This window comes from Myodes glareolus, chromosome 17 (genome assembly GCF_982192425.1).
Source record: "Myodes glareolus chromosome 17, mMyoGla1.1, whole genome shotgun sequence".
Classification (NCBI taxonomy): domain Eukaryota; kingdom Metazoa; phylum Chordata; class Mammalia; order Rodentia; family Cricetidae; genus Myodes; species Myodes glareolus.
Window position 1 is genome coordinate 35,284,936 of NC_142042.1, and position 22,263 is coordinate 35,307,198.

The window sequence follows — 22,263 nt, forward strand, 5'->3', positions numbered from 1 at the left end:
TCTCTCACTGAACTGGAAACTCTGTTTGCACTTGGCAGGCTGGTCCCTGGGCTCCCATAATCCACCTGTCTCTGCCCTCCCAAGACTGCAGTCCAGGAACACACGGCCATGTCTGGCTTTTCTGACCCAGGTGCCAGGATTTGTGTTAGGTCTGAGTGCTTGCAGAGCAAGGCTCTTACCTACTGAGCCATCCCCGCAGCCTTACTGTTTAATCAGATTCAGCAATTCCACACTGTGTACAGGTATCAAAACATCACCTTATCCAGTCAATATGGACAATCCTTAAGTTTTTAATGTGTGCACTCAAATAAATGCAATATTAAAATGGTGAATATGGTAGGGTTTGCATTGTGTATATTTTCACAAAGTGTTTACAGATAAGAACTCCTAAAATATGGGACAACAATGAGAGAAAAGTCAAAAGGAAAGTGACCGGTGTTGGTAATTGAAGGCTCAAGTGAGTGCAGGCATGGTTGGCTGTTGTTCCACGGTGTAATCCAAAGGGGTCTGAAAGTACCCTCTAAATGAACAGGAGTGGGATTTATTTTTGCTTGTTTATTTTGTTTTGTTTTGATGCGGGGTCTCACTGTGTAGCTCTGGCTGCTCTAGAACTCCCAGAGATCCACCTGCCTCTTCCTCTCAAGTGCTGGGATTAAAGGCTGATGTTACCATGCCCAGCCTTAGACAATTTCTTTTAAAAATTCAAAAGCAGTAGCAAAAATCCACCTGTCTTTAGTTCACAACTATTATAGAACTGTAGAATAAGTGGCAGGTATAAACCCATTATATAATAAAACACAAGATTGGAACAAAGCTGAACTCTCAATTACAAGGCAGATTTCAGAATACAGAATACGGTACAAGAAGGACCCAGTTACTGTGATGTTTGGAAGGAAGTATGTGCCCTCAAGGGCTTGTTTTTGGAAAGACTGGGAATCCATTAGGGGTTTGGTTTTCATTAACACAACAGAATAAATACAAAATAGAGATAAAGGTTGGGCAGAAATTAAATGGTAAACAATGATAACATGAAGAACAACAGACAAACTTTACTCTTCACAGAGCCTGCTGGAATGAACCCGACAGAGTGAAGCAGGCACAAGACACCGCAGGAACGAAACGGAGCATAATTATACATGTGGTTAGAAAAACCAAACAGAAGTGTAGGGAAAAACAAAAACAAAACAGAAAAAGAGTACTAAAACAGACTCCAAGAAGAAAGAGAGAGCACTTACTCCCACAGCCATCTGAAACACAGAATTAGTGGTTCACAACCTCCCAGTAAGAAATACCTTTGTACGCAACGGCTTTTACTACATAGTCAGTTCTGCCAGTCTGAAATGATCCAGTCTTTGGAAAGAATAAAAACTCCCCGGGAGACTTGACAAAGAAGATGCTAAGATGTTGACAGAAAAATCAAAATCAGTAAAAGGAAAGAAAAAGAAAGAAAAATAAAATGTATATGCTAAATTTCACAAATTGTAAGAAAAAACAAAAAGCTCTAAACAAAATACTGACAAACCAAAGCCAAAAATGCATGAAAAATAAAGTCAAGTTAGATTTGATCCAGGGATTTTGTCAATTTAATAAGAGAAGTTCTAGTCATACAACTTGCCACATTTGTGTATTGAAAGAAAAAAATAATTCAGGGCACCCAGTTGATTGGGAATATACTTTTTAAAGTCATCATTTCATGGCTTCTGAGATCTGATGAAAGGCTTCTCTCAGCGAGCATCAGTCTCACTTGTAAAGCATTAGAATTATTAGTAGGATCAGTCAATCATGGCCTCAACCAATCAGAAACAAGGGAAAGACACCCTAGTTACTGCTTCTGCCTGCTGTGGTCTTAAAGGCCTTAGACAACATAGCTAAATACGCAAAAAATAAAATAAAATAAAGGTACAAAAGCTGGCAAAGGGAGACTCAAACTATCACAATTCATAGATGATGTTAGGATATGAACAGGAAATGTCCCCCACAGGCTAATGGTTTGTATACTGTATGGCTGTGGAATGTTTAGGTGGTGGGACCTGGCTGGCAGAAGGAGGTTACTGGAAGTAAGCCTTTGTGGTTATACCGTCCTTGGCAGTCCATGATGAGAAACCCAGAGCCACATGTTCTCACTGCTGAGAGTGCCGGGTCATGCTTCCCCATCCTGGTGGACAGAACCCTCCGCCCCAGCCATGAGTCAACAACCTTTCTCCCTTTAGGTGTTTCTGTCAAATCCTTTGTCAGGGTTATGAGGAAAGTACTATGTTACTGTCTGCACAGAAGCCAAAGGAAATCTACAAAGATCTTAGAAGTAGGTCAAGGGTCTAGATATTAAAGTACTATATGAAATCTTAGAATTAAAGCTTCCTGAGGGCAGGAGCCAGCAGGTGTGTAAGTCTGAGGTAGAGTCCTTGCTTTGTGGGTGGCTTATTGTTCCCAAAATTCACTCATTCCTAGAACACCGGGTGCAACAATAATACAAGAAGACTTACCAAGTGTGGCCAGTAGCTGAGTCCATGTACCTAAAGTCCTGGGCCCCCAAAAGGAGTGACCCTACAAACCTGGAATCTACCAATTATGTTCTCAACCAATCCCTACACCAGCGCACGCTGCAAAAACCAGGAAGAGGGGACCCAACAATGAAGACAAAGCTTGCTTCCCACTGCTACTTGGTGGCTTCAGCACCTTAGATTCTCTGTTCTCCACCTGAAACTCTACTGACCTCTCAGGATCTTGGCTGGGAAGAGAAGAAGGGAGAGACAGTAGCAGACGCTAACCTACTAATCTTCCCTCCACTATTTTAGAATCACATATTACATGTCACTATATATTTAATTCTAATGTTAAATTAGAGAAGGTTAATGTACAGGAAAGTTCAACATCTTCCTTTTCTATTCCATTAGAAGTTATCTGTGGTTCTGGGTTTCTGTCTATGCTGCCAGCCTTAGCTCTTTATAACTCCAATAAATCCAAATTCTCTGAATCTGCAAGCCTCGATTCTCCAACTTATTAACATTTGTCCCCAGAAAAAATAATGTGACCCCTCTTTTCTATGCTCTCACAGCCATCGCTCAAAGAATTAGTAGCATCTCAGTTCACCTTTCCTATGAATCAAGAAGTTTTTAATCTTTTAGATTTATTTATTTCATGTGTATGAGTGTTTGTGTCATGTATGTTTGAGCGCCACATGCAAGCCTCGAGCCCACAGAGGTCAGAAACAAACATCAGATCCCCTGGTATTGGAGTCACAGACGGCTGTGAGCCCCCCCCACCATGTGGATGTTGGGAAGCAAACCTGTGTCCTCTGGAAGAGCAACAAGTGCTCTAAACCAGTGAGCCGTCTCTGCGGCCCCAAATCCTGAAGTTTTTGGGTAAGACTTACTGAATACACACTGTGTGCCCTGTTTCTCTCCCTGGACTGTGAAAACACTAAGCACAGACTCCATATCCTCGCCATCTTTGCAGCTCTAGGGCAGGGCTGCTCGATAAATGTCGGTTTGGGTGTGTGCTTGTGTAAGTGTGTGGTCTGCATTGTGGACCCCAAACCTTCTCTTTCTTCACACTCAGTGGGCTCACCAAGTGGAAGATACTATCAGATGAAGAGTGTTCATAGATTGAGGAGTCTAACCACTAAGATTGTTGGGCCACAGATCTGGGACTTAACGGTGACAACCTCAGATAGCTCTGTCAGTCATAGAATATCTATCCCCAAGGCCGGAGAGCTGCCTCACTTCCCACACCGCAGACCAGATGCTTCTGAAGGGATGTTGACAGGCTGGCCGCCTCTGCCTAACACGAAAATCTCTGGACATGTTTGAAATGCCAGGGAGGAAGCTAACCGGGACGGTAACCCAGAGGACAGAGTTCACCATGGGACAATTTCCATCTGTTGGCAGGGAAAATAAGGAGAAACAGGTGTTTTGCAAAAAGCAAGTGCTGCATATGGTATGCACCTGTAATCCCAGCACTTGGGAAGCCGAGGAGGGAGGGTCGTGAGTTCAAGGCCAGCTTGGACTAGATAGCAACTCTCTCAACAAGAGAAACAAAACCCAGCACTGACCCAGTGAGCAAAGTAATGACATCTTAGGGGAAATATTAGCTGTGCCCAGACTGACAAGGTTTCTTTTTTTCTGATACTGAGATCAATTATACTGGGAAATATTAATGGTACTGTTTGAATTTGCCTTTGCTAACTCCAAAGGGTATGTAGCTGTTGGCACAAGGACCAGAACACTTTGGACACAGGACTTAGGAAGATATCTTTGCCACATCAGCTTGTAAAAACAAATGAGAAGAGAAACATTCTTCTGTATCTCGACATGTTTGCTGATGAAGCCATGATACCCATCACCAGCTGTGGACAGGACCAAAGTGAGGATTTTCTAATATTCTCACAGGGTTAACATGTGACAACACCAGGACGCCTTGAAGACTAAATCAACACGCCTTCACGGCACAAAGCCATGAAGATCCAGGGAGGGGGAATCATCCTGCATTTCTGAGGTCAGAGTTCAAACCATCCACCATATGTGATCAGCGCAGTCAAGTGTGACGACCTCCCTTGGTCTGAATATTGAGCTTCAATTAATGCCCCTAAAATCACAGTAATTTTCTCTGACAACCGTAGCATGGCACTGACTCATTCTGAGGCCACAGCGATCCAACCCCTAGGATATTTCTCATGGCCAGTAGTTAATCTGGATCCCATATTTTTTACTTTGTAATTAGTGTTTTTGGACTTCCAGTATAAGTCTTTGTCTCTCCCTATAACACTTGATTTAATTAAATTTGGTGTGCTGTTTCAGAACCCAACATCCTTTTCTGTGGTTCTTCTTTGTCAGGGGACATCCTTCTTAAGTCTCCAAGATTCACGTCGGGCACCTAAGTGATTGCTATGCCAATATAATCGTCTAAATGATTTTTTTAAATGGATAAGAATAGGGTTGAGGACCCAGCCTCCTGCAGGATTCATATGCCACCATGGAGCCTGACTCTCTCACCCTAAGGATGGTACCAACAACTATGTTTGCACGCGTGCCTTCCCAACATTGCTATACACGTAAGCATCGGAAGCCAGATAGGGCTTGCTTTCACTAATGCCCTGCTGGCTTCACTAAAAGGAAGTCCCCTGAGGTATGTGTCCATCTCCAACTGTTACCCCAAACATTGTCTTCACTCCATATACCAGACACCACCATCTCCCTGAGGAAAATCACCCAACAAAACCCGCGACCTCTCCCTCCCTTCCCACTGTTCCCCTTACTCATTGGCTCACCCCAGCTGCAAGAGACACACCCCACTGTATCTAAACCTTAGCACATTTTGTAGACTAGTTTTAACTCCCTGCCTTCTGTATAAAAAAAAAAAAAAAGAAAGAAACAAAACTATCCGTAGATTCTTTCCGGTGGTGTTGGTCAGCCCGCTACCCCTCACAGTGACAGGGCTTAGCTCCCGTTCTCTTGGTCTCCGTGATCTCTGGCCTCTTCTCCTAGCCTTAACCCTCCAGGCCAACAATTCTGCCTGGGCATTTCCCATCCACCCACTTTCCAATCAGAGCAGTTATTTCCAGTGAACCGAGCAGAAGTCCAACAATTTGGTTTCTCTTGCGTTCCCCTCTCTGGGCTCTCACTGTTCCACCATACCTCGTGAAAGCCCTTTTGTTAACCCGTGGCATTTTTCACAGTCCTGCTCGCTCTGCCCTCTGCCTCTCTCACACACCCTCCGCTAGGATCCTTAGCTGCAGGACCTGCCTGACCTTTCCTGTGGTCAAGGTTCAAGGTTGGGATGCCATAGCAGCCATGAGAACACAGAAGAGGCAGGCCCCAGGGAAAGATTACCTAACTAATACCTCTACAGCGTGTTGGGGTGTGTCCATGTGATACCTGGACAGGTGGTAAGGCCAGAGGTCAGGGGATTAACTGAGTGGTACAAAGGGCTATCTGGTGGGTGGGATGTCAGGGGCATGCAAAGATGGAGGTAATCGTGCTGGGAAGATCAGATGGGTCAAAAGCAGTATCTTTCTCCATGACCTATGAACTCCTGAGGACAAAGTCTGGCCTCTCTACGAATCCCCAGGACCCGGCGCAAAGCTTTGCACCTGATGGTGGGTCAACATACTGTGAATGAAAACCTGAAGGGGCTATGACTGTGCGTGTGTGCGTGTGTACATGTGTGTGTAGGGGAGCATTATTAAACCTGTTTATGCTGGCTGGAAGCGACCTTTGATACAGATCCTTCAATGGAAGAACCACCTGGCTATTTCCCCTCTCTCTGGGTCAAAGGACTCTGTTTTAGTTTCGCTAACAGTTTCCCATATGGAGCCTGAGTCCACGGGGTCACGCGTGCCATCACTTTTCCACTCTGAGAATCTGTGTATAGTCCCGGGAGGCTGGAGATGAGGACACCCGTCTCCCCTGGGCAGGGGATAGGGGAGTGGGGAGGGGAGGGGGCTGCGTATTTCTAAAACTGCTTCTTTCTCTCAAAGAGCGGATTCCTATTTAGTCTCACTCATCTGAAAATGTAGCAATGCCTGAGAAAAAAAAAAAAAAGAAAAAGAAAGAAAAAGCAAGAGGCATCGCATTCCAACAGCACCATCTGTGTTTCCTGTACCCTCCGCTACAGTGAATTGACCCGGGAATCCAAGACTGATAGCAAGCAGATACTGGTTGGTAAACCACCCGGGCTGGGGTTAGCTGGTGCCCAGCGGAACCCCAGTGACAGCATTAAGCTAAAGGTCATTGCTGAAATTTTAACTTGGCGGGATCCAGACTGAATAGAGTAAGAACAAGAAAAGCCGTATCAAGGCTAGCATGTCTCTTGGCAGGCACACACGGTCCTGGCATGGGGGACCCGTCAGGCTGTCGAAGCCCAAACACAGCACCTTTGATGACAGCAGAGGCATTGTCTAGCTGGTATCTAGCTGGCCTCCCTCTGTCCCGCCCTGTCCCGTTCACCCTGCCCCCAACCTTCCCTCTTCCCCACACCCTTCTTAAAGAGCGCATTTGCTAAGGCTTCTCAAGTACCAAAGGCAGAATCAAACTACTAAGATTTTAGTGACTGTCGAGACCACTCAGAAAAAAGAGTTCCATCTAACCAGATATAAAGACAGAGGAGCTGCCTTCTGGGGCCAACAGCCGTTCTCAAGGGGGCTGCCAGTCTAATATTTGGGAAAGCAGCTGTCACTCTCTGTGCCAAAGCCTGGCTGCCAACGCAGGCGTGTCTTGCTGTCCAATGGAAATGCACCAAGAATCACACAGGTGACTTCAACTCGCCTGATAATCAAGAACAGACCAATAGGAAGAGCTCATTTTAATAATATATTTTATTTAACCCGTTTCAAAGATTAATATCAATATCAATACATAGTAACATAAAAACTACTAGTGACGTGTTTTACTTTTTTTTTTTTTAAGTTTTTAATCTCCAAGTGTCCCCTCCCCCAGAGAAGCTGTCCCCACCAATCTAAGTCAGGGTCCTCTGAGGGTATCTTCCTGACACTTCCTTTTGTATTTATCAATGCATTTGTTCCCGGGCCCCTCAACTGGGTGCTCCCTAAGGACAGGGGCCACTTCTATTTCATTCTTCACGGATCCCTGGTACCTAACACAATGCCTCAAATAAAACCAACTTAATAAAAATGCATGGAGGACCAAACAGCAGACTAACATTAATTACAGAACAATTGGGCAGGGGCTGCTTCAGTCTCCAGGGGACAGCAAGGCTCTGTTTAGTGTACGAAGGCAATGGTGTGCTGGTATCTTACCAACCTGGATGACGGTTATTCCCCACAGAAGGTGCTGAGCGTGCTGGTTGAGGCACACTGCTGTGGGGCAGACCCAGAGAATGGAATCCTAGCCAAACTCCATCAACACGTGGGAAACTTTCTCCTGCTGTAGCTGCAGGCATAGAACGTGATCTCGGGTTACACAGGGGGATTAGGAGCCTCTCTGCTCTGCCTTCCGGGAGGAAGGAAGGAAACCAGCCGTCCTGAGCCCCTCCCCCATACCTGCTTTGAGCTACCCCGTAGGAATGTGGTAATCCAGAAAAGAGTAAAGTAGTGTGCTAATGTCCCAAAGCTACCAGGTCTGGTTGCTGGCATCAGTGTCAAGATCTCTGGCAGCTTTGATGGTCCCGGCAACACGAATTTCCCTGGGATCCTCAAGGTCACATATCCCAGAAGAGTCCAGCAGTTGAGGAATTGACTATTGGAGACCAGGTGAGTACTAAGAGGTGACCAGCTGGAAGCAGACTCTCAGCAGGTGGCCCAGATTTAGTTTAGTGAAAGTTAGGGACACCTTCCTGTTTGGGGACCAGTTAAACATCACAGCACTCCTTAGCGTGGGTTATTTTCAAACCAATTTTATCATTTAGAATTTTCTGCCTAAGAAGCAGAGCCGGGATCCGAACTGAGGCCTCTATCTCCTCTGTGTTGGGGGTATTTTGACTGTAAGAGTCACCCCAACCTGATATCTATTTGCAGGTGAATCTGGAACTATAGATTATACAGGCTAGACGGTTCCTCAGGCCTCCATAGCTTGCACATAACACAATGCTTCAACAGGACAATATGAGCTTGTCTTGGGGCACCTAAGAAGAGAGACCTTGGTAGTCTGCTTCCAATCTAGACTGGATGATGCCAAACAGAGCGGATGTGACCTGAGGGAGAGCAGGTCACTGAGCCCAGGTCCCTGGAAGACAATCTTTCTTTCCAATGAACAAAAGCGACTATGAATTCTGCAGAGGGTGCATCCTGGCCAGACTGGGATGGCTGGCGGATTCGCTGGCATAGCTGCGGGTCTATTTACAGTGAGCCTTAGCAGATTCTGTGGGAGGTGAACTACTAAGATTAAAGCAAGGCCCTTTCCAAATAGCATGGGTGAGTCTGCAAAAAAGCCTGAGTTAGAGCAGGTCTGCCCTGGGGGGAGGGGAGGAGAGGGGACTTCAGAAGTTCAGCTAGACAAGGACTGCATTGTGTCACTCTCTGGTCATTTTCTTAGTTGTGGTTTACAATCGGTCAAAAAAAAAAAGAAAAAGAAAAAGAAAACCTTTCCTTTCCCCCAGAGCAGCTGGGAATGCACAGATCCCAACCCCTCAGTTCCTAGTCAGGACAGGATTTAGGGCAACCGTCGGGCAGCTGGTAGACCTCCAGGCAGCTCATTCTCTGGTCTCCTTCAAGACAGAAGCCGTGTAAGATAGGGGACAGGTTCACCTCCGACCCGGCTGCTCTGAGTCTCAGCACACCAGGGACTACCAGGGCCAGGCCATATAAAATTTCTGGGAAGCCAGTAGCCCAGCCACAACAGCTGCATTGGAACCTCAAGGAGGCGCTTCCAAATGTCAGGGAAACTTAGCCCGCTGGAGTTTTGTCTTCCCTAGAGGCAGTCTTATGCCCAGAGCTATTAAAAAGCCAATGTTACCCTAATCACCCAACAAGGGGGCCTTCTATTGAATGGCATCTATTCATCGACTCAATACATTTTTAAAACTCAAAAGCCAGGTTTCCTCTACAGATGGAAGGTCTGCAACTTGCAAGTGGCAGGTGTGCCAGGGCATAAACTATAGACACCTGCATGTGGCTCCTTGCCCTGCACCTGTAGACCTTCTGGTTATCTGTGAGAGGAAAGGCTGGTTTGCTGGCGTGTCTGGCTGGGGCAACATCTTGTGTCGTGAAGGAGAAGCCATTGCTGGAGATTGTTCCAGACAGCGGCACTAACGGCACAGAGTCAGGACCTTGAGATGATTCTCAAAGGAACGTCGGCATGGATCGTGGGGCGAAAGAGCTGATGTGGTGACGCGGTGGGTTACCTACTGTCTGGGAAAGCCTGCCGGCTTTCACCAGGAGTAATTACACAGATTCTGCGGTCCAACGTCAGTTACAACACTTGTGCCGAGTCAGTCAGAGCACTTCCTGCGAGCTAATGAAACCCCACATTGTCCTGCCACATGTGCCCACAGCACAAGATGTGGAAGGAATTAGCCCGTCACAGCTGTTCCCGGGAATGCGTGCCTCCACATACCCACAGGCAGGAAAAGGGCCCAAGCACCGAGCTCTGGGTTATCCTGGCAACACAGACATCCCAGCAGGAACTGGTCTGCTCTCAACTCAAGGAGGGTTCTAGATTCAAACACAAACCTAACCCTGAAGATAACCAAGTCAAAGGGACACCAGGCAAATGACACTAACGTCAAGAGGAAATCCTGTCTGTTGGCCTCTTAGAGAAGCCTGGCTGTTCTTATGAAACAAAGGCTCCCCTGTGACATCAAACAGCAGACTTAAGAACTCTCTGGATTCTGGCTCTGGCCACTTTTCAAAACCACAAATATATCCAAGGTTGGTCAAGACAATGGGAAAGCTAAGAGATATGGTCTCTGAAAGAGAAGACCAACTCCCTTCTCCAGGATGGCCCTCTGACTCTTGGCCGCTTTGGCTGTATTCTCCCCAGTGCCCATGTCTGAGGTGTTAGAGTGTTAGATGGGAGACTGCTGTCTTCCATGCAAGCAGACAGTTTAGGGGTGCCAACAGCTGTGACCAATGTTCTTGGAGGCTGTGGAGCCAGTGTCTGGGGACTGGCCAACAAGCACCAACTCTTTCCACCAAATTCAGTTATCCACTAGGGTATGGGCTTAGGAGCCTCAAGAGCTCCCAATCCACTTCCCCACTGATGATGATGGTGGTGCAAGGAGGAGGAGGAGGAGGAGGAGGAGGAAGGAAAGGATGAAGAGGGTGAGAAAGAAGAGCAAGATGTGGGGAAGAGCTGGAGGAGTTCTGTCATGCCTTATATAGGGTTTGATGTCCCATAAGAATATGGATATACCCTTTAAGTTGATTGGTTTTGGCTTTAGTTTTGAGATAGGTTTTTTTCTGTGTATCCCTGGCTGTCCTGGAACTCACTTTGTAGCCCAGGCTGGCTTCAAACTCGGAGATCCACCTGCCTCTCCTTCCCGAGTGCTGGGATTAAAGGTGTGTGCCACTACCACCCGGTCCTTTAAGATATTCTAAAGCTATAACATGTAAGAATATCAATAGTGCCCTTTTATATTATATTATATAGCTTTCTTTGTCCGAGGCTTATTTATAGAAGGGAGGACATCATATGTGGCTATGTCAGCTTACTAACTGTGAGCATTTGGGTCACAGGGGCGATTGTCTACTCTGTTCAAGGTCTCCCATGGGATGGACGTACAGTTCGTTTTCAATAACAATAACGGTTACAGTTTAATGATTAATAAGCTAAGCGTGTCTGCTGTACAAACAGCAAATCTGCCACAAGTTGTCCCCTTATCTCCCAACGGTTCTTGGAGTTGAGATAGTACTGGACCCTGTTGGTGCTAGGTCTTGCCCTAGACACACAGCTGTGATCAAGTATAACTCAGGCGCAGTAGGAGGATGACAGCAAAAAGGAGCTGTAACAAGCACAATAACATACTGGACACCTTGGCAACTCCAACATACTTTTTTTTTTTTTAGTTAAAAACTTTCAATTCTCAGTTTAAAAAGAAAAAAAAAACTCTTTAGAGCTGCTCTTTGGCATGTCTGAATTGCCAACATCACGATTCTTGTGATTTGGGGCCATGATGAAGTCAAGCATGGCCACCTGAATACGAACAATGGCATACCGTAAGCCAACATGGCTTCTCACTGACTGACAGGAGGCCTCATTTACGGTGTGGGGACACCGCGCCAGAGTGAGATTCTTGTCCCGCGTGGAACAGAACAGAACACAGATTTCTTCATGCTACTTAGTGTGGCCCACACTGAAATTTGGTGAGTTATCTTTAGAATTTTCCATTTGATATTTTAGCTAACGCTGATGGTGGGTAACTGAAACCCCAGGCATGCAGATAGAGACTTAGAATACAAGGAAGCTCTGGTCTGGATTGCTGCCTTCTGTGTGTTGGTGGGGTACCATAAAGGGGAAGCCTAGGGTGTCCAGGAGGACCTGTCATCGCCAAGTCAACACCAGATGTGACAAGATGGGAAGGGCCCACACACTACATCTGGCCAGGTCACCATAAGCTGACAGTAACTGTGGACGGCCGGTGTTTGCCCGGCTCCCTTCAGCTCTAAGCCGAACCAGATGTTCTATCGTCCACTTCGGCACGTCGGGTAAAACCTCCCTCTCCAGAACTTCAGGTTCTCATTCATGCTCCTCACCTCTAACCGTCCATGTACGGAATCTTTCCTCATACCATGGTTTATTTCAAGGATTAGAGGTAACTCATAATCTGACTGGAATATTTTTAAAAGAAGAAAAAAATCATGTATTCTGAACTCTTAAAAACCAAGGGGAGATGTAAAGAAAAAAAAAACATGTTGGAAAATAATCTTTGGTAATGAGTCTCAACGGGTCAGACTTCATGAGCCTTTGGCACATAACCCACGAGGCCTTCCCACTCTCTTTGATTCATGTGGGATATACACTTGGTTCTTCTTGTATTTATATCAAATAATATAACTTTTTGAGTGAGGAAAAGAAAGTATGAATGTAGATGAATGGGACTGTGAATGATACAAAAACCCTAAGTTGGCAAGACCTGTTAATTCTTCTGCAGCCAGGACTTCAAACTCGGGACTTGCGTCCACCCTCTGATAAGATCTTTTACAGAGCTCTGACCTCTGTTCACGTCGGTTTTTAAATAAAAAAGCTTTGAACTCCAGGCAGGTTGGCAGTTTGGACCTTGGGTGTTTATGAAGGACTTCCTGGAGACAGGCGGCGACTCCCCCCACCCTCCTCCCCAGCAGCCCGGCTCTCGTTTTCCCCTGTGTCAGCTGGCATCTGCTCAGGGAGGACCTCACGGGTTTAAGGTGTGGCTCTGTGAACTGTCTGTGTCTGGTACATGGCAGATAGCTAGCTCAAGAAGAGATAAGGCAAAAAAAAAAAAAAAAAAAAAAAAAAAAAAAGTGCTTCCCAGTTAGCTAACCATAGCAGCCAGTTCCGCCTCTGCATCTTGCAGCCTGACACTGATTGGTGCTTGCTTCTGTCAGTCATCTTCATCCTGCCTACTGGATGTCAGTGGTGCCATAGTAACAACAATGCCCTCGGGTGTTTGCTCATCTCAGCAGCAGGCTGCCTGCAGGCTCTCTGCTAGGAAACCACAGAGCTGGGTGTCCCACAGGTGGTCCATGGCTTTCCATTCCCCTGGATTACATCTGATCTGATCTGAGAAACACTTCGGGGCCTTCTAACACTGTCCATGGAGAATACCTGGCCTTCGCCTATTTTCCGCTTATAAACATTATGAAATTAAAATTGATGCTTCAGTCTTGTCTGCCCACTCCCCAGCCCCCCAAATCTCTACTGTTCACCTCTCAGCTTTACCCACTCCAGTTACAGGCCACACCAGATTTTGGGGGGTTTGCAAATACGCCCAACTTGCTCTGAGCTCCAGTTCCTTGTCCCTGGAAGAGCCTACACATATCAAGGTCACCTTTTTCATTTAGTCATCTTAGATCTAAAATAATCCCCTTAATGACCTTTACAAATACAAAGCAATAACTAACATTCGGAGGCCAGAATGTCAACCTATTTCTTCTACAGCATTTGGTATACTCCTGAGTTGTCTTATTTGATTGCTTGTATCTGATCTCAGTTCAGAGAAGGCGTGGCTTCAGACACAAGAGGACAAGAGCCGATTAGCGCAATACTTTGGCTGCTAGACTACCTTCAGGGCTGGACCAACCCTTTAAGTGCTCAGTGGGACTGGGGAGAATTTTCCCGTGGAAACCCTGGGGAGTATGAAATCAATATACTCCGAAGAGCACGGGTATTCAATCTATAGATGGAATCAAAAAACGAGTCCGGATCAGAGAAGGTTTTTTTGCTACAAGGTTGGATAAGAATGACGAGGGAAGACACCGCCCTGTTCTTTACCTGATAACATCCCACGCTGCTGATCTACAGGAAAAGGGGTGCAGTTCCCAACCTGGCTCTCACCAGCAGGGGCCAATCACAGCCTAGGTACTAGGAACCCAGAGAAGCAGCATTCACAGCTGTGACGCTTACTTACCCAGAACCCTGGCCTCAGCAGAGAGAAACCAATCTTTCCCCAACAATACCGTGAATCTGATCTGGCAATGCAGCCACGCAGAATTTAATTTTGGCAGGTTGGTGGCTAAAGGAAGTGTGGGTCCTAGCTTACATATGCCTTGGCACTGCTACAGAATTAAATTGGATGTATAAATCCAATACTATGATTTTTTTATGTGTTTTCTTTTAAGAGTCTTAATGTAGCAAGCTTGATTTTTAAAACTCAAATATTAGATGATATGAAGAAGAAATGATTCCTTTAAAGTTGTTATATTAAAATTGTGGTTACATACACTTTACACCCGAATCCTTATCCTTAACAGGCACATACAAAAATATGTTTAGATAAAAGAAGTTTATTCGAAAATGAGATTAGATTCAGTGATAGCAGAGGAGGGGAGATAGGGAGAAAGAAAGGCAAAATACGACTGGTTGTATCAGTTGGTAACAGCTAAGGGGCAGGGAGAGCTTGAGAGACGTTAAATTGTTCACTTGAGTTAGGGATGCAGTTCAGTGGTAGAGCACTGGCCTCACATATACAAGGAAGGAAGAAGAAGTGAGAAAAGGGAGGAGAGATTCATACACTGCATAGATTTAACAGAAAACCCTTTAGACAAATAGTTTTCACTCATAAAATGACAGGAGTTACCTGAAGGTGAAGGTGTCCCCTTTCCAGTCTTGCAGTGGGTTTTCCTGGATGATGTCCCGGGTCAGAGGTGAGCTCTGTCGTGGGGATTTGGAGTGGGGAAGGGTACCCATGTGACTGGCACTGTCACAAGATCGTATGGGAGGAGGGCCTTTCTTCTTCCGCGGAAGAGTGCCATGTATAGACACGTCTTGATATGCATCTGGACGAGGCTCAGCGAGAGGGGACTTGCTGCTCAGAAGGTCCATGGACGAGGCCAACGGGAACTGGTGATTCACAACCATGTTTCTCGGAAGGCTGGCAAATTTTCCCGCAGCCATGATTCTCAATGCTGAGGAGGGAGAAAAGAGGAGAGGATAAAGCTAAGATAGCCACAAGAATCAACTTCAAGCTTATGGAAGAAACTAGAGAAAAATTAAGAAACATCAAAAGGTAAATAATGTCTGATGGTATCACTAGGGGAACATCATAAACAGAGATAGTTTGTTCATCGTCTTGCTCTTTCGGGATTCTGGAGGGAAATTCAGCTGGATGGGCAAGCAATCCAAATAGACGAAAACATCCCAGAGTTGTTAGAATCCTATGGACCATCTCTCTATTATTGAAGTGGGGGGTGCAATTAAGAAAAAAGATTGGGGGCTGGAGAGATGGCTCAGTGGTTAAGAGCATTGCCTGCTCTTCCAAAAGTCTTGAGTTCAATTCCCAGCAACCACATGGTGGCTCACAACCATCTGTAATGAGGTCTGGTGACCTCTTCTGGTCTTCAGGCATATACACAGACAGAATATTGTATACATAATAAATAAATAAATATTAAAAATAGAAAAAAGATTGTTATGGAAGGACTGGTAGGTTCGGTAATAAATACCAGGAAAAATATTACAAATTCTTAGACAAGGGTTACCCTGATTTCCACCACCTTACTAACGGTAAGACAGGCAGAGCTGGGGAAATTCCTTAGCTGCTGGGATCTACAGAGCCAGACCCCAACTGTGCTACCCACAATGACAGGGCAGCTCTTCTGGCAAAGACTCGATGCTTATAAATAAATCAGTGTACTCCAGTTAACCAAGGCAGGGTCAGGGGTCAGGGGAGGCTCGCTCTTCCATACATCAGCATGATGGGTTGTACCGGAAAGCCAGCAGGTGGTAACACCCTGTAGATTCTTTCCAAGAGGAGTCAGGAACCTGCCAGCCACTAGCAGGGTCAAGCCATGCTCACAGGTGCACATAAAGTCAGGGAAGAAGAGAAAGGGAAGGCGGAGAAAAAAAAAAAAGAAAGGAGGGAGGGCACAGACAGAGAGGAAACTGACCAGCGAGACAACAGCACCAGCTCCAACAACTGCTCCCAGGTAAGCCTGGCAGTTGCTTGCCTTGAACAGTATTAGAGCTCCAAACTAACTATGATTTTGGCTCGAGTCAAATTATACAAGACCCATCAAGGCCAACATACAAATCAAGCAGGAGCCCTACAAGAAACTATAGCCATTCCCTGGGTAAGCTATCCTCCATTGCGTATGACATCATAGGGTCTGCGCATCACCGCAGGGCAGCTGAACTCCACAGCCCATTCCCAACCTTGCAGCACCATTGCCATCGTCAGGGGGAGGAAGAGCCTTCCTTGAGTGAAAATTTCCCTATGGCACCCCTGCCGAGCTGGCTCTTACAGAACTGGTGACATCACCACCAACCACTATGTGAGCTCACTGAAGTGGCAGTGGGACGAAAGGAGTTTGCAGAGGAAACACACTTTGTATGCGAAGCCACACAAATCCACCGCTGCACGCCACAGGGAAAAAAAGCTCACGAGTGCTGGGGGCTGCGTAGAATATACTCAAGGATATAGCCCTAACCCTGTCCACTGCTCTTTGCCAGCCTTGATAATTCAGAAGCTTGTCTGCTGCATGTTGGAGACCACATAGAGAAGGCTTGGCTCACGGGGATGTAGAAAAACAGGGCGGGGAGTCCTAGCAGGGCCCCTCCCGTCCTGGCCAGTTCCTGGCACACTGCCAGCACTTACTCAATGTTAATCATTGTTATTAAAAAAAGAAATCAAAATTCCCTGGCCCTCTACCTGACCGCTAGTGACGCAAACCAACCAGCAGTCCCCCACCCCACCCCCATTTCCAACCCCCACAGTTGTGAACTCCTCTGTTCAAACTATCAGCGCCTTCCTTCTTCATTGACTGGCCTGCATCGTCTTAAAGAAACTGGTGGGGTGAGATGGGGAGAAAGACACAGCACACACCCTTAGAGCCACACAAAACATCTTCACGTGTAAGGCCACACTGTTGATCACATCTATTCCTGTGAGTCAAAAAGAGCAAAAGTGATTTTAGCCCCGGTGACCTTGGCAGGTGGCTTCTCGGCATATCCAAGTTGGGTTTGCAGTTTGAGATTGCAATAGACGGCTCTATGATGTCCTTGAGTATTTCCCCCGCCTCAACTTATCCTCCGATAGCAAAGTCTTCTAGTGTCTTCCTTTCCTATTTTTAATTCAACGAACATTTAAGTAGGACTCTATATAAGAGGAAGAGAACCCCAACCTAGAACTCACAAATAGCGACCCTCATGCTGGAAGGAACAACAGCTAATTTTGACAGAAGTACTGAATCAGGAAAAGCCTTCTGAGAGGACACCTTAACGCCAGATCCATTCAGGTACAAAAGCATCCCCACATGCTGGGTACCCTGCAGGCCTTGTGCTTGAGTGGAAAAGCTGAGAAACCCTTTCCTGAAAGACCTACATCTTAGGACAAGGCCATGGAGTCTAAAGGGCTCGCCAAAGTGTCTGGACTTGACTCTTGAGCGTCAGGGAAGACCTGAGCAGGAGGGATCCAGACCACACCTCGGTAGGTGACTCTGGGCAATTCTGGTAAGGGAAAAGGAAGCTAAGCTGTCACTCGGGCAGATGGCAGTAGACCAGGAAGAACAATGCAGGAGTCTGACCTCAGGAAGTGGCCAAGAGAAAGGACAGAACAGAGGGAAGAATTATTCAAAGCTCAAGGTCTCTAGTTGGAAGGAAGGAAGGCAAAGCCATGGCCATGGGGGGGGGGGGGGAGGCAATGGGGGGATGGCATGATGCGACAGCACAAGTGGGTTCAGAAGGGACCAAGGCCGGAGGGAGATAAGTAAGGGCACCGACTGGAGCTGTGTGTGAGGCACCAGGGGACAGCTCAGCGCGGAAGGAGGGTAGAGTCTGTGCGCCAGACATAGAACCAGATGGAACCATAAACACAAAGGGAAAAGACCAGAGCACGTAATAGTGTCACTAACCTACGACAACGGATGTGAAAGTATCTTCCACACTACCCAGACCAGTCAACAAAACATGAATTGCATCCCTACTTCTCACCATGGCTACCTTAAGCCTATTGGGACCAAGGCGGAGAATGAGTTCTATGATGCAAACACCCAGGACTCAGTCTGACTGCATGTTAAGAATCCTACAGGGAATATTAGCAGTGTGGCTCAACCACAGACCAGAGTCTAAAATGAGAATCTCTGTGGGCAGGACACCAACATCAGCACTTTTTTTTAAAGTTTCACAGCATTGACCAATCTGAAGCCAGGATTGAGAAGCAAGGCACTGTGGGTCCTCCTTGGCAACAGTACCTTTCACTCAAACTATCTCCTGGGTGACAGAATCAAACGGCGGAAGGCCTCAAACATGGCTGACACTGTGCTCCGTCTTCAAGACAAAACAAAATATAGAAATGACCCCTGACCTTGCCAGGTTAAAATTTATAGAGGCAGCTAACAACAACAGTAAACGGTAGCTCAAGTTCATCTTCCAAGTTCAGAAGAATCACGTTCATTCATTCAAAGTATTTTTTTGTGAAGGCTTACAGTGCACCAGGAATGAGCCCTAATAAGTCTCTGCTCCCAAAACACCTCAATTGAGATGTGGGGAATTCAACTAAACCACATAAACAAGAAAACAAACCAGGCAATACCCAAGTTGTAAGTACTCCAAAGAATTCAAAACAAAACAAAACAGAGTGAAATGATAAAAGATGCTGGTTGGAGGAAAAGATAACTTTATGATATGATGGTCTGGCAGGGCCTTTCTGGAGAGTTAGTGACAGGAGCTCTGAGAAAAAAAGATAAGGGACCAGGCAAGAGAAGATCTGGAGGAAGTTCCAGGCAGGGGGAGGATTCCAGTCCAACCAATGTGAAAGCCAAGGACTAAGCAGCTAGGGCAGATCCACAGAGTTCCAAACTCTGACTCCCATGTACTCTTCTTTACTTGCAGATATTTCTATGTTGATACCACTCGTCACTAAGTACTCTCATGTACCATTCGGCCTTTGAAAATCAAAATGGTACGATTCAGAACCCGGGTCTCAGAGCCAGTATTTTCTACATCAAACCTCTACCCTGCCTCTGCCTTAGTAGCAATGAGGTCTGGGACACGTTACACCACTAGCAGTCAGTTGCCATTCCGTCAATGTGCCAACAACCCTGTCTTCGTGGATTGTTGTGAAGATTAAATACAATCATGTATAATAAAGTCCTTGGCACACAGCAAACAAAAACACAGCTCCTCTAAACAGGGCCGGGGCTGTGGCTGCACAGTTCAGTCACTGTGTCCCCACTGCAGCTGGGAAGGGTGAGGAGAGAGAGTTTCAGCCTAGAACAGATGTAAACACACCGAGTCGAGAGGACAGAGACCCAAAAGGGCACGGACACCAAGTGAACCATCTGCGAGCTTTCAAACAAACACCAGTAAAGACTTTGACCATTCGCCTTGGACTGCCAGATCCTGAAACACAAAGGTTAGATGCCCCATCTTGATAGGGAGAGTATGAGACTAGGAATGCTGAGGCCATGAGTGACCCTCACATCAAACAGCCTTGCTGCCTGCCTGCCTGCCTGCCTGCCTGCCGGACTCTGGCCAGCCACCCAGCTTTGAAAAGCTAATGAGCTTGGTCCCATTCACAGCAAAACCTGATGATCTTGCAAAGAGGAGGCAAAGGCACACAGCCCGCTTGCTTAGCTTTTTCTCTGGTTCTGAAACGGGATATTTTCAGGTTGAACTCACATGTGGTAGTCTGAGCAAAGGGCCTCAAGGACTTTTATATTTCAAACTGGGAATGCCCCTGCCTCAGCTGCCCTTACCATGACAGAGAGTTTACACTTCAAACCAGTGGCCCTATCTTCTCCGCAAAGCCAGACAGCAAGGGCAGATGGGGCTATCCCACGGATAAGATTGGCTTCTCCACTTAGAACTTTCACTTGGCTTTACGAATCGAGGGCAAACTTATGAAGTCTAGCCAAATGACTGAAGTATGAATAATTCTTCCACGGATTGTATTTCAAGCAATACAGTGAAGGAGTTACAGGGCAAGGTTCTTTCTATGTCAATAGGAACTGAAGTCCTGGTTACTCATCTTGGAAATGTTAGGCTTTTTAACAGCACTTGTGAGGGAGTCAGTGTTGGGCACTGAGGGGGTGTTTGGCATGGTAAACCGTTCCTTTATACTCAGGAGGCTTCCTGGCACCCTCGCCGGTGGGCTTCCCAGGGACTTAGAGGCCCCTTCCCATTCGGCCTTGGCAGAGCCTCCTCCAGAATCTCCTCTCCACCAGGGGGAACACAGAGTGAGATAATCAACTTCCAAATTGACCTTCCCTGGGCCCGTGTACTTGCCGTGGAGAGGTCTGTGGAACCTTGGGAGATAAAGACTCAAGGTTTAAAAGAATCTCTGAACTCGGGGCTCTACTTTTCCTGCCTAACCGCTGTAGGCAAAACCAGACTCGGGTTACTCCCTTTTTCACCTTGCCTCAAGCGACTGTTAAACCTTAGTCCTGGGACGCGCTGTCCCAAAGCACCGGCTGCCGCTGCCAGTTGCCCTCAATGAGTGTCTACACCTGATCAAACTTTTTAAGTGGCAGTAGACTCGCGGGCAAAGGAAGATGGGCTGCGACCCGTCCCTCCCTCCTTTTGCCTTCCCCCTCCCCGACTCAAGGGGAGCCACACAACCAACTATTCATTCTTTCTCAACAAAGGGAAGGCGAGGGGAGGGAGATGTTGTCAACGGTTACAGGGCAGACTCCTTTACTTTCTTAGCAAACTTCCCAAGAGATTAGTGGAGAAAGCCTCCGGCTTCCAGCGGAGTCCTCTGGGCCACCTCATCTCTCCAACTTAGACCGGCCTCGGGCAGAACGGGACAGGACTGTGAAGGGGTCCTCAGGGGGCAGGAGGCCAGCGCCCGGGACATTCGGGAGCCAAAGTGTGGAGATGCTGGAAGCACATCTCTGGCGCTCCACTCCCGGGAGCTCCGGGACCCGACGTCCCCGAGGGCACAAGTCTCACCCCCCCACTTTGATCACCCCCACTCCTACGCCAAGTCTATGGGGATTCAGGGGGAAAATACGCGGGCTGTGCCCTTCCCCGAGCCTAACTTCGCTCTAAAGAACTTCCCAGTGCAGACCCAGGACGACCGAGGGAGCCCGGGATCCTGAGCACGACCGCACCGGGCACACTCACCTCCCTGCACGGCGCTCGGGGTCTCGGAGGGCGGCTCAGCGCTGCTCTGCCCGCACCGCCCCGCAGCTGCTCCGGGAGCGCGGACGGCTCATGGTCCACGGGCGTCCGCCGAGAGGCCGGAGCGACTGACTGCTGGCTGCGCCGCGCGGTTCCAGCCCGGCTCCCACCCGGCCCGGCGGCGGCAAGCGCGGCTCTGAGCTCGCTCGGCGCTCTCTGGCCCTCAACTGGTGATTTGCGGCTTGGCGGCCCCACCCCGCCCAGCCGATTCGCCGGGCTGGGCCGAACCCCCGCGACATTTACATTCGGTGACCTGTCTGGCTCTCCTCGGCCCGGCTTTGAAAGTTTTGATTCTCCGTTGCCTACCCCGGGAAGCAAGACTTTTAAGTGTAGATCAAACTCTTCCTATAGAGAACCCCACTCAACTGGACAGCCTCGCCTAATCCACTCCTCCCCCCCCCACCCCCCACCCCCCGTTGCCGGCGTTATTTAATTACCCAACAGATCTGTGGCTCTGCAGACACCTGGCTGGCTTTCAATTTAAAGGGCTTTGATGGGACAAAGACGGAGGTAACCAAAGTGAATAAGCCTGGAAACAGACAAATCAATCACTCCCACACGCGAGCATGGAAAGTTCAGTGGGTGGAGGTGCCCGCAGTACTACGTGGTTTTGTGGGGTTACACATACTAGCAGTTTTCAAACCTATTTATAACGTCACAGAAACACACAAACAGACTAAAGGACCAATGGACCAGAATCCAGAAACACATCTGCACTATCTGGTGGCTTGACTTACATAAAAGTTATTGATACGGTGCTCCGGGGGACGGTACAGTCCAATAAACGGCTAAAGGTCATGGAGCCATGATGCCCACGCCATATCACACCCCAAATCAAATCCTGATAGATTTTAGATCTAAATATAAAAGGCAAAAGGGAGAAATTATCAGAAAACACTTTGCTGAGAAGATTCCTTAAATACATGAAATCCTAACTATAAAGGAAAACTGCTCATTGGCATAATTAACATTGTGAGCTCCCATACCATGAATGAAACATAAGCATTACATACATCCAAATAAAGGAAATATACGCAGAATATATAAAGAACGC

General features: G+C 47.2%; 1 protein-coding gene across 1 annotated transcript in view; it reads right to left on the bottom strand.

The window, feature by feature from the left end:
* The window catches only part of Bcar3 (BCAR3 adaptor protein, NSP family member), a 106,758-nt gene extending 85,439 nt beyond the window's left edge, over positions 1–21,319 (bottom strand). Inside the window, exons 1-2 of the mRNA XM_087897610.1 lie at positions 21,153–21,319; positions 14,668–14,995 (exon numbers count right to left, since the gene is read on the bottom strand). Of these exons, the coding sequence (XP_087753736.1) occupies positions 14,668–14,984 (317 nt within the window). The 5' untranslated portion in view covers positions 14,985–14,995; positions 21,153–21,319. The remainder of the gene's footprint in view (positions 1–14,667; positions 14,996–21,152) is intronic.
* Between the last annotated feature and the right edge of the window lie 944 nt (positions 21,320–22,263).